Genomic DNA, 13,305 nt, shown 5'->3' with positions numbered 1-13,305 from the left:
ATGGCACGATGCATGCGCACATTTTTGGCGCGATCAGCCACAATGTAACTGGGAGCATCTGTAGTTTACTCTAGACAATCATGCCAGAATTCACGCTTCAAAGTGCAATTTTACAGCTCTTGGTAGTGGTTAACGTCTTACCAGCTTTTTTGCCTTTTCATACATTCTCCCCCGTGTGTCATGTGATTTTCATGGCAGCCACATTCAGATGACATAGAATCGTTTATATGATAACATCCAGAACTCTTCTTTGCTCTTCCATCGTGTGACCATAAATACTCTTGTGGATACACATATAGAGTTCTGCGGATACACATATAACTGTGATGTGTATCTATCTCAGCGTAATCATCTCAATTATTTACTCTTACCCCACTGTCTACTTTCCATTATTCGTATTCACCCTACCTTCTCTGCCTTTTGCGCTGTTCGCCACTGAACAATTATTGAACGTCATTCTCTGTTGCTTTAATGAACACTTGCTTTGTAATGACAGTCTAGTAGCTATATTCACATTAAAAGCAGCATTATTTTGGTCTGCCAAACTGCCTCTGTGTGCTGAGGGCTAATTCACAAGAGGATTCGGTGATCCCTAACTTTTGGTGCCTTCACATATGCCCCTTGACCATACCTCAGTTGAATAAATTGCAGGATTCTGAAAAGCAGCCATGTGTGTGAGATCTCACTCTGTCTTCTAAAGGTGGAATTGTGGTCCCGACCCTGTTGAAGTAATTTTTTTTAGCATCACCTTCAGCCCAGTATATTTCTCACATGTTCTGAATGAACCACCTGCAGATTCCACTTAATTTACATGATTTATGTTGTAAAATTTTCCATCCAAAAAAAATTTTGTTTCTTCATTTTTTACAACCTTTTCAAAATAATTCCTCCTGTCTTGAATTTGGCAATTGGAACGATCTTTTTTTTTTTTTTTAACTTTGCCACCAAATTTTTGTAGTTATATCAAATTTATGAATGTTTTACAAGAACAGTATATTATTAGAGCAGCAAATTGGCAAAACATAAACGTGAATTTAAATTATTGTGGAGGTAAAATGGGTGATAGAAGTATGTGAAGACCTCTTTCTAGAAAACCGTCTTTTTTAGATTATACAACAACTAAAAATGGAAATTTCTCTGTCGATCCTGGGGCTGATTACTTATCATTTTGGCTCAAACTTTTTGGGCTCCAGTCCATTTGGGTCCGCTGCACTCTCATAACATGCGCTGTGTAACACATGCATCGTAGCAGTTTTCAGGACTTTTCGCGCCTGCGCAGTTGCAAATAATCGCTCAATTACGTGAACATCGGCATTGCATTCGAATTGCGTGCACCTCTGCGATAAGTATTATAGTATTATGGACTAGTGTTAGTCTTGGGATAATAACATATGTTACCAATATTAATAGTTTCCATTAACTGTTCGGGATGTAATCCACATAGCTAACCACCTGTCTACCCAAAGCATATGCACAATGTTGTGGTGATCCGCAGGGAGGTAACTAGTCTCTGCTGCATTCCCTTAAATATCGGTTCAGCCGACAAAGTGTCTGTCCCACTATGAGTTTGTGATGGTTTGTAATGGTTTCCCTGTATCTTACTGGTTGTTAAAACTCTTCTTATGGGTGCTTTCATCTCATTAGGGGCCTGATTCAGTGGACGCAATTTCAATGTTTGCATTGTTGAGCGATTATTTTTGTACTGTGCATGCGCTAAGATTCATTATGGACAGCGGTCGCCGTGAGGACATGGGCGCAGAATGATTGACAGTCAGGGAGCGTTTGTGGGAGATAAAGGGGATTAAGTCTTTTGCAGCTTACTTCTGGCGGACATTCTGAGCCAAATAGTGCTGCTTAAAACATCAGTGCTGCAACCGATGGTCAGTCTGTGTATGCAAGAGGCGGGCTTGAAACACCGCTAGTGGGTGTCTCAATACAAATCAGCGACATTTGCATATTTTCACCCTACCGCTACGTATGAGACCACTGCCGCAACAGTATTTCCATCCACCTTGGAATCCGACGCTAAGTGCTCTGATGCTTCTACGCCAAAGTGATATTTGTCTTGCGAATCCCATAAAAATACTAAGGAAAAAACATAAGATTTTTCTAATGCAGCTTGATGGTTTTAGGATGGAAGAAAGTGTGAATCAATTCCAATGTCTTTATTTGTTGTATTCCTATCTAATTTCACATAAATTGTGTAAATGCACAGTATCATCAGTAGGTTTAATGAGAGTGTTACTGTAACAGTTAATATCCAAATACCTTTTTCTCTGATACAAATTGTTTCTTTTATTTTCATTGCAAAGAATTCAAAACTTCTGACGGCAGTTTTGGTATTTTTTTTTATTGTACTTGTATTGTTTTGTTTGATTGTGCTATGCATGCTGTTTTCCGGTATTTTTGGATTAGTCATCGCTTGCTCTTGCCTTGTTCTCTCCTCTTTGCTTGCTCTTTTTGAAGACACCCGTGGGGCGTAATGAGAAGCAGGGGGTATCATTTCTTTGTGGTTATGTGAGTACACATACAGTAATAGGTGAAGCATATTGTCTTGCTGTGTGATTATTGTGGTTTTTGTTTTTTTTACACATTTGTTGAATCACATTTGTTCTGATGCATGAGACGTCTCTTTTGTGTTATGCCTGTTACACCATGTAAAATGTTTATTGTGGTTGAGGAAATAAAATGCAATGTATTTATAATGAAACTATAGTGTTGACATTGTTAAAGTTAAAGTTTCTGAATAATAAAAAAAAAAAAAATCTATAGTGCGGAAAATGTATAATGAGCGTCTATTTTAATGGTGCGTACACACGGGACGATTAAAATGCTCGATATGAACGATAATAATATTGATCATATCTTTATCGTTCATATCGTGCATTTTTTGGTCCCTTCAAACCCACTAATGACCTGCGATGGTGTGGGCACGTATGGATGATATCGATATCGTCCATCACCCGTGCATGCAGGCCAACCTGGTCGATATCGACCAGGTTACTATAGGGACCCGCGATCGTTGATCGCTGGTTGTTGACCGTCGTTGGTGTTGTGCTGGATGATCGATATCGATCATCCAGCACACTCGGGAGATCGTTCAGCGATATCGTTATCGCTGACGGTCGTCCTGTGTGTATGTACCATTAGAGTTTGCAGTTAGGACTTAGTAGCCCAATTATAAATTATAGTGTGAAAATAAAGCTGCCCAGCATTTGCGTGCTACATACTAAGCAGCATTTGCAGCAATTGCATCAAAGATGATGATGACGTTCCTGCAATCATATTCCCGAAAACATTCCTTTTTTTGAGTTTGATGAATATAGGCCCCATATTAGTGTATGGGGACTGAGGGCAGCATCAAGGCTGCAAGGTAAGCAGGAAATATAAGTAAGAGCTCTGAAATACCTATGTAATAAATAGCCGTTACTACATTCCTACAAGGGTAGGTGAACATTCATCTTTTCACCTACCTAAAGGAATGATGACTGGTCCCCATAGTTAGAAAAAGGCTAGGTTTATATATAAAATATTATCATTATAGAAATATGTAAAACCAATATTGTTACGGCTCATTCCATTAAAATGTTACATCAGTTAGAAAAGAAAAGTTAAAAAAAAACAAAGCAAAGTTAAAACAAAGTGTTTTTGGAATCAGATTATAGTCCCTTTATATTGTTAAACAATGTTTCATGTAATGAGCATTGCATAATTAATGAGATAACTAAAAAGCAATGTCTATAACAATACATTTCCAATTTTGATGGTTCACCTGTAAGCAAACAGGTGAATCAAATTCTCAATTAAATGTAATTATTCTTAGTCCTTCCTGCCGTCACGCTAGTCTATTACAGTTGCACAAACGTAAAAATTTAAATAGACAAATATTTAATAGCTTTAAACGCACGCAAACTCATTTCCCTTACGCGTTTTACGTCTACTCTTTTTCCACCTGTGTACGGAGCTAAAACCTCCTTTTGATCTTTTAAAGGCTCATGAAGCTGAAGAGGATGCCCGGGTGAATCCAGAGCTCACGGACAGACTTAAGCAACTAGACAAAGAAGTTTCCTACTACAGGGAGGAGTGTAGCAAAGCACAGGCCGAGGTGGACAGGCTTCTGCAGATTCTGAAAGAGGTAGAAAATGAGAAAAATGATAAAGACAAGCAAATCGCAGAGCTGGAAAGGTAATTATTCCTTCTGCATTTTACTTTTTATTCTGATGCAATGGAGACGTTACATATATTTACAGTGTTTACCTAATGTGCTTTGCGCAGCAGCGTAACTCATGTTGAGAACTACAGTTACAGCTGAGGAGGCGGGTGCAGGGAGAGCTGGTTGGCCAATACTGTAAAGTTATGACGTCAACCCTAGGCGGTGGTCCTGGCGGCATCAGGCACACCGCACCCCCTATGGGGCGGCATCAACGTACAGCTGCTCGGTGTGAACGGCCCTGTAACTGAACAATGATTTTAAATTACCAATAAATATTTTTTGTCTTAAGTTCTATTTTAATTCTTCATTTATTTCTCCATATTCAATTTTATCTCACTGTACTCTGCGTGGCCCTAAGCATCCGTGGCTAGAACTCAGGGTTATAATGGCAGAATACAGTCAGCTGACCTCTAAATAAGAATCTGTTTCTGTCTGGTCCCTTCACAATCACTGGAATGCATTTTCATAGCGTCTAACCCAATAAAAGTAATATATCACTGGTTACAAGGGATCATGGCTTATGAAAACTGTAAACTATATGCGGCTATATAATGTAAAGAAAGCATAGAAATGTGGGTCGAGTCAGGTTTCCTTATTTGTATACGGTATAATAATATAATTAGATGTCATATGCACAAGATGGAATAGTGTACATGGTATGCACTTATTATTATTATTATTATTATTATTAGTTATTTATATAGCACACACATATTCCACAGCACTTATTATGTCAACATACAGTCCAGTTACAGTTTGTCATTCATTCAAATATGACTCTTCTATACTGCAGTTGTCCAAATGGAAAGGTCAATTAAGTAATGCAAATATGTTGGTGCTGATTCATATAATAGAGCCCAAAAGGTAATTAATTAAGTACTCTCAGCTGGATAGATCACTCACTATGTGATCAGGTGACTAGAAATGGCCAGTAGTGCTTCTGACAGTCATTATCATCATTGGGCATTGTTGCTGCAGATTTTCCAGCTGACACAAAAGAGGCGCTATCTGCGGATGTGTCCATGGATGATCGTGTTGCAAATACATGAATACTGTACTCTGTCTGCGCTTGTCCTCCTCTATCTGTCCTGTTCCGTCTCTCCAGGTATAAGGCCAGGGGCGTATCTATAATGGGTGCAGGGTCTGCGGGGAACACAGGCCCCTGGGTCCAGTGGGGCCCCGCACCGCACACCCTGCACCCATAATATTACTTACCTCTCCAGAGTCTCACGTCGGCGTCCGTCGCTGTAAAACTACTGGAAAATGGCCGAGGCGGCCATTTTCCCGTCGTTTGCGCATGCGCAGTACAGAGAAAATGGCCGCCACGGCCATTTTCCCGGTGACCTGTGCAGACACTACAGACTCTGGGCACACTCTAGTGCCCAGAGTCTATAACTCCGGCGCTGGCCACGCACAGCTCAGTGCGCTGTCGGCCGCCGGGCGAAGAGAGGAGGGGGCCCGTGTCAGAGACTGCTCCTCTCTAGAAACGCCCCTGTATAAGGCACATAGCATAGTTGCATATCTATGTTTTTTGCAGATGCACATTACAGTAATAGGTATAATTAGCGTATATCATTCATGATACGTGATCTCTATATTTGTGCTTTGAATAAAACTGTTCGTAACTCATTCATTTTATTTTCATACTGTACAGTTGCAATAAATATGTGTATCCAAATAATCCATTCCTGTCTTATCCTTTCTATTTGTTGGGATTTGTCAGCTATGGGTGAGTAAATTGTCTAATATTTTCTTACCTTAAGTAATTGCATGGAAATGGCTCCACAAACACTGAATGCAGGATGCATGGTGACATTTCTGTTTGCATCTGACAGCAGCATTACATTACTTTGTGCATTATTAGGACTGTTTATAAAATTGTGCATCCCAGATTGTAATGATGTTCCTCTCACATAACTTTACAAATCCTCAAATGCCATTTTGGTCCCTCTCCCCCGCACAATCTATTGCACTAGTTACTCCCATTTTGGGGTTATTTTTGCAGTTTTGCTGGGCTCAGCATATACTGGATACTCACCGACTTTCCATCTTTTATGAGATACAGAGATAGGGCTGAAGACCGGAGGTGGGCAGTGCCTTTATGTTTCATGACCCTGACAGTCTGGATTAGTACTAAGGTAGCAGACATACTGTCTTTTGGTACCTCCTCTCCAGGAGATCGCCAAGGAGGGGTCCAAGTGGCAAGTGCAGGGGGCGTGATGATGTAATTTGCATAATCCTGGCCCTACCCTCAGCTCCATAATGCCAATTATGGGCTCACATAGCAGTGGACGGAGTCATGATGATACAATTAAATGCAAATTGTCTCATCAAGCCAGAGCCTGAACACTTTATAATGGAAGTGAGTGGGATCTGTGAGATTTCCCTGCTGTCTCGGGAGGCAGAGAGAACCCCCCAAAATGAATGTCCACACTCACTTTGCAGCAGGTAAGCTTGCCTGCTTTTTCAGGAGTCTTGAGGGTATTCCCCTATTTGGGGGTGTCGCTGACATTCCAGAAGAGGTAAACACTATGGTACATTGTATGGCACCATCGGGCCCATTTATTAATGATCACATTTGCAATGCGATCTGGGCATGACATTACCACCCATGATCACATTGCAAGATGCCATCATACCGGTGGAATGTATCAACCGGCACCTGCAGGGACAGGGTCTCCGAATGTAGCCCATTCCTGCGGTGTGCCCGGAGTGCTGTCGGGCTACTGCGCACGCACAGTCCCGCTGACTGCACATGTGCGGGCGCCATTGCTGGGAGGGTTCCGGGGGAAATCTCTCCTGGCTAATTATGCAAAGTAGAAAAATTAGGGTATGTGCGCTCTAATCAACAGAGCTAGGTAATATGAGTAGGAGCAGCTAAATGGCCGGGTCACCACTCAACCCAAAAATCAACACATAAATAAGTAAGCATAAAGCTTAGACCAACAAGCGCTCACAAACAATCAACTGTATGTCGCTGTACACAATACAAACTTATTCATCAATCAATGAGAAACCATTTGTAAAATTAATGGGATATATAAAATGACTATAACTGATCATTCAAGAGCATAAAATTACATTTTAATTTTAAATACAGTTCAGACAAAACAGTCCAGATTTACACTGATTAAAATAAATAAATGAAATGGACTGAACAAACTTAAAATGTGCGGTATCGACAATGAGTAAACAATAAAATGAGAATCACCTAAAATAAAACCATCTAGCGTATTCCACTAGCTAGTGAAACTGATCATGGTATGACATTCTATATGCAATATATCAATAAATATAGATACAATGGACAGACACTTGTATGTGACACATAAGGAAGGGAAAGGAAAGTGGACAAGTGAGGATGATACAGTTGTATGTGTATCAACAGAGGGGGTGTTTAGGTATTCTAATCGATTGGCAAATGATTGTTAATATTAATGATAGCCGAGTATTATTGTGTTAAAAAGATGATCGACCATATAACTTAAAAGTAGGTGCTGTAGTGGTACTTTGTTCTTGATGTACCAGATATTAAGTGTTCCAATCGATTGGCAAATAGTTGTTAAAGTCAAAAATAGCAGAGTCTTATGGTAAAAAGGATGGTTGACCATACAGCTTAAAAATAGAAGCTGTGGTGGTACATTATTCTTGATGCACCATGTGTTGGCCGTGTCCTGTATACATCATGGATGAATAATATAGTATAATATGCAAATCAATATCAGTCTTGAGAGGCACTTAAATGGATGGCCTGGTCTGTGGGGTAGGGATAGGGGTGACCCTGACTCTGCAGTAGCCAAGGCCCGCACAATCTGCTTCACTGCTGTCCGGATATATGCTAGAGGTTCCCCGGCAGGAGCGCAACTTGTCAGCCTGTGGCAAAATGAGCGGGGGCAACTCACCAACACCCGCCCCGGGATGGTAAACCCGCCGACGATGAGGTGAGCGCCCCAGCTCGCTATGTCCCCCGTGTACGTGAGGGCTATCAGGCGCGCCTGGCACCGCCACGGCCGAGTACCAAGAACAAAGTACCACTACAGCACCTACTTTTAAGTTATATGGTCGATCATCTTTTTAACACAATAATACTCGGCTATCATTAATATTAACAATCATTTGCCAATCGATTAGAATACCTAAACACCCCCTCTGTTGATACACATACAACTGTATCATCCTCACTTGTCCACTTTCCTTTCCCTTCCTTATGTGTCACATACAAGTGTCTTTCCATTGTATCTATATTTATTGATATATTGCATATTGAATGTCATACCATGATCAGTTTCACTGAGCTAGTGGAATACGCTAGATGTATTTATTTTAGGTTATTCTCATTTTATTGTTTACTCATTGTCGATACTGCACATTTTAAGTTTGTTCAGTCCATTTCATTTATTTATTTTAATCAGTGTACATCTGGACTGTTTTGTCTGAACTGTATTTAAAATTAAAATGTAATTTTATGCTCTTGAATGATCAGTTATCGTCATTTTATATATCCCATTCATTTTACTAATGGTTTCTCATTGATTGATGTGGGGAACCGTGACATGCATAAGTTTGTATTGTGTACAGCGACATTGTTTGTGAGCGCTTGTTGGTCTAAGCTTTATGCTTGCTTATTTATGTGTTAATTATGCAAAGTGTAATCCGTAGGCTACTAATGCCGTCTTCAGATTAACTGCGGGGGCCAATCTCTGGATTGCATCGCATTCTGAAAGCTGGTAAATTTGGCAGCATCGCATCTCCCATAGAAACCTATGGGAACTATGGCTACCGGCGGGAATGGAGAGATCACAGCAGATACTGAATCTCCGATATCTGCTGCTGTTCCTCTGTCATACATCTGGGGGAAACTTAATATTTGTGGTTAACCCCCCCAAAAACGGTGTGTTTTCAGGGATTAAACCGCAAATATACAATGATAAATGTTTATGTAAATAAACTTAAATATACCAGAACACTTAGCACCTGCCACCCTGCAGAGTTTAGTTATGTATAACACTATTATTATTATCATTTATTTATTTGGCGCCACAAGTGTTCTGCAGCGCCTTACAAAATACATAGGCAAATAGGGTGATTTACAGTACAATACAATAAAGGACATGGATAATATATATTGCTACATTCGCGACTATAACACCCAGATAAGAAACTATTCATGTTATTCTATTTCTATATCTTGTTTCAGCTCTTATTTTGGAAATATCCTGATCCCTTTAATGAATTTTAATTGCCTCTTACACTAAATACAAATCTTTCTACAGTATATCCATGACACTTGGGCGTAGCGCACAAATGACTTGTATCTGATTTTTACTGTGATTGAAATAAAAGCATCTTTTGCAGCCTGCGAGACACAGAACGCTTTTACTTCTTTTCCTGGAATGCCTATAGATTATAATTCATTTATTTGTCTAACCCAGAGTTTTATTATTCGTTTTTCAGCACCCTCTCCCAGATCACAAAGTTTCACATATTTGTTATGCATTGCCATGTTTCAACCTCCACTTATAAATATATATTAAAATATTTTACAAGGCATTCCCACAGTGTTCCCAAAATTGCCTTTATTTTGATCCCTCACTTCTGGAATGAACAAGCATTGGTTTCTAAGTCCCTACATTTCTTATTACTGGTCAGTTATTGCCAGTTAATTTGCTTCTGTAATATACTGTATGCCACAACACTTTGGGGTCTATTTACTAAGCAGTGTTAGGAGACAGAGTGAAAAGTGATAAGAAAGTGATAAGGTGCCAGCCAATCAGCTCCTAACTGTCATTATTCAAACACAGCCTGTGAGATGACAGTTGGGAGCTGATTGGCTGGCACCTTATCACTTTCTTATCACTTTTTACTCTGTCTCCTAACACTGCTTAGTAAATAGACCCCTTATTGTGTAATACAACCTTGTGTAGGGGCCCCTCTTTGTGTGGGGGCCCCGGGACGACTGCCCGTGTGCCCCCTCCCCCCCCCCAATCCGGTGCTGGGTGGGATAAAACACATGGTGGTCTATTTATGAACCAGTGATGACCCTTACCACTGCTTCCTCCTATTTGACAACTATTATGTCCATTATGTATACATTAGATAATGTCAACATCTTACACATATAATGACATCTTATATTTTTGTGATTTTGGTGCTTAGACCGACTCAACATTTATTTTACATATGCAGAGCAATATATATAGTGGCATCTTGCTGCATGAAACCATGTTGTAAAACCCAAGTACAGATGTGTCCTCATACATCTAGCCTCAATACGCCATGCAGTGCGAGATGCCTGGCACGAGTGAGCCGCCAGGTCCCGTGAGACATTGCCAGCGCCGAGCATCTTTTTCGCTCGAAAATGCGTCTAAGTTGCAACGAGACTGCACTGATTAATGTGATATGCAACACTGAATCTGTATAGGAAGCACATCGGCACCTCGTATACAGATTCACACTCAGTCGCACACAAATATCCAAGTGTCGCATATCAATTTAATCAGCGCAATCTCGTAGTGCGCCTTAGTCACATCGTATTGCGACTAAGACGCATTTTAAATATAAAGACGCAAAAAAAAACCCTTGGCGCTAGCAGACTCGCAGAGGTCCAGGTGCACAGAGAGGGGCAAAGTTGTTAAGTGATTGGTTAATGGATTATAAATGAGTGAGTTTATATATTTGTGGATATGCTACTGTTCGGCCATTAAAAAGTTCACAAAGTCATAAGTAATGAAGCGTAAAATAGGTGCATGCGAACTGCTGTGTACTCCCTACGTCTCACATTCGCTTTGCATGTGTAGCTTGCCATTGAATGTTGACTACGGAAATGCCTGCATCTTTTGGGTACCTTTCTATACCGTTATTATATATCTGTACCATCATCAGTTTGTTCTGTTTACCTTTTATTCTTTGTAATCGTCTCCTTCTTATGTGCTTTATTATGATTTTAATAGATTGAGAAATGCCTGGTGTGTTATACATGTTTATACCATAAGATACAATCATTTCACTGTTTAGATAAGTACAGTATATTTATAGATAGGTCAATAAATAGTAAGGTATTTAATACACACATAATACACCAATAGCTCATTTTACTTTATAATAGACATCTTGTTTATCATTTTCCTCTAGTGCTATTTAGGTTTTTTTCATTTTAAACATTAACAGTTTTTTTTTAAATGACAATGACGTATTTAATAATTTGTTTGTATTTCGTATGATGTTCTTCATTGTTAGCAACTATTTTGTGACTAATTAATGGTTTACTAATTATTAGAATGCTATAGTACTTAAATGTGCATTTGCCGATGTCCTTATTCTTGTAGCTGCTGGCTTCAAATTGAAAGATTTGTAGTTGAGTGACTTTTACCATCATATAAATGAAGCTTATAAGAAAACCAGGATTATGCTTGGGAATACACTGTACACTCATTGTCCAGTTTCCATCTACTGACAGTTTCTCATTTTCATCTTACTGTAATTGTTGGGGACAAAGTTTTTTTTTTTTTTTGTTAAAGGTGTTTGGTAGACAGATGTCCCCCTATGTCCCTTATCACTGAGGTCTCCCGGTCTGGAATTTGCACTGTTACCAATCTGTAGCTGTTAATGCACAGTATGCAAGTAATTAATTTGGCTCATGGACAGACAGGATTCATACTTATTCAGTACAATGCCCATTATAGCTCATCAAACTGTTAGGTTCAGGCAGTACTCTCAGGGCCTGAATCAGACCCGTTCGCACGCAGCTGTCAGCAGCCAAAGTATGCAAATCCCGCGATCGCTAGCAAGAAATTAGCACGCCCACTCTGTCTTGCCGTGTGATCGCTGTATGTATTTAGACGCCCACCAGCCTGACACAAGAGGCCCATTTTCCCTTAGTAACATACGTCATCTCCAGGAAGTGTATTAAACAATCGGTAACATCGAGTACCATCGGACCCATACGCAGCACTTGTGGGCTGAACATACCCTACCGCAAGCACTGCGAGTGCTGCTGTGTGTAATTCAGCCATGTGATGTGTATGCTGACGATGCGTCTTATTTATGCACGCCCATGAAATGGCGTTCCAATGCACAGACACGCCTGCGTTCACACCACCACACCCCCGATACCAAAGTCACCACCCACAAACGGCACGTCCTGTCACTCATGCTTGTGGTGCATCTGTGTAGAGGCTGCAACCGCTTCCCGATCGCATGGACTAGTTTGCTTACGTGCACTGCATCTTGTACACATGCGCAGATTGCAAACATCGGCAGGCTACGTGCGAACGGGTCTGAATCAGGTCCTCAGTTCTAGCAGTTGTCAGGTCTGTGTGATTTCTAGCAATGGGAAGGTGGGAAAGCTCATTTCTGTGCCCTTGATCAGGGGTTGCCTTCTCTATGTAAGGTCTGCGGTATCATTGCAAAGAAGATTATGTACAGAACACCACCACCATTATTATTATTATTTACTTATATAGTGCCAAAATATTATTTTGGTGAATTGTCCTAAGGTGAGCAGTATGTCTCCTTTATTTGTATAGAAAGCAAATTCCATATGTGCCTCTAAACTGGATTACAATAAAAGCACCAATGTCCTTGTTTATTTAGATATACATATACATACAATTGTAATCTTCTATTCTTGTATGCAAATATTTGAGTTATTTTCTCTGTGTGCTTGCCAGGATGGCATTTGGTTATTTGATGTATCATCTTAAATCCTTTTTATTATAACATAAAGCAGTGGTGCTCTGACTTTTATAGCAGTATTTCAATTATCTGTCCTATTTATGTGATCCCAAGTGTCAGTGTGCCATGTTGTAAAATCCAAAGTGTCAGTGTGCCATTGTTGTACCATCCGAAGTGTCAGTGTGCCATTGTTGTACCATCCGAAGTGTCAGTGTGCCATTGTTGTACCATCCGAAGTGTCAGTGTGCCATTGTTTTACCATCCGAAGTGTCAGTGTGCCATGTTGTAAAATCCAAAGTGTCAGTGTGCCATTGTTGTACCATCCGAAGGGTCAGTGTGCTATTGTTGTATCATCCGAAGTGTCAGTGTGCCATGTTGTAAAATCCAAAGTGTCAGTGTGCCATTGTCAGTGTGCCATG

At 40.2% G+C, this 13,305-nt stretch overlaps 1 protein-coding gene across 1 annotated transcript in view; it reads left to right on the top strand.

The window, feature by feature from the left end:
* ERC2 (ELKS/RAB6-interacting/CAST family member 2) overlaps positions 1 to 13,305 on the top strand; it is a 1,040,188-nt gene that overhangs the window by 464,210 nt on the left and 562,673 nt on the right. The window contains exons 14-15 of the mRNA XM_088472750.1: positions 2,467 to 2,517; positions 3,992 to 4,185. Of these exons, the coding sequence (XP_088328876.1) occupies positions 2,467 to 2,517; positions 3,992 to 4,185 (245 nt within the window). The remainder of the gene's footprint in view (positions 1 to 2,466; positions 2,518 to 3,991; positions 4,186 to 13,305) is intronic.

The sequence above is a fragment of the Taudactylus pleione genome, unplaced genomic scaffold (genome assembly GCF_031769625.1).
Source record: "Taudactylus pleione unplaced genomic scaffold, aTauple2 ptg000128l, whole genome shotgun sequence".
NCBI lineage: Eukaryota > Metazoa > Chordata > Amphibia > Anura > Myobatrachidae > Taudactylus > Taudactylus pleione.
Note: the sequence above shows the minus strand (reverse complement) of the source record. Positions and strands in the feature narration are given on the sequence as shown.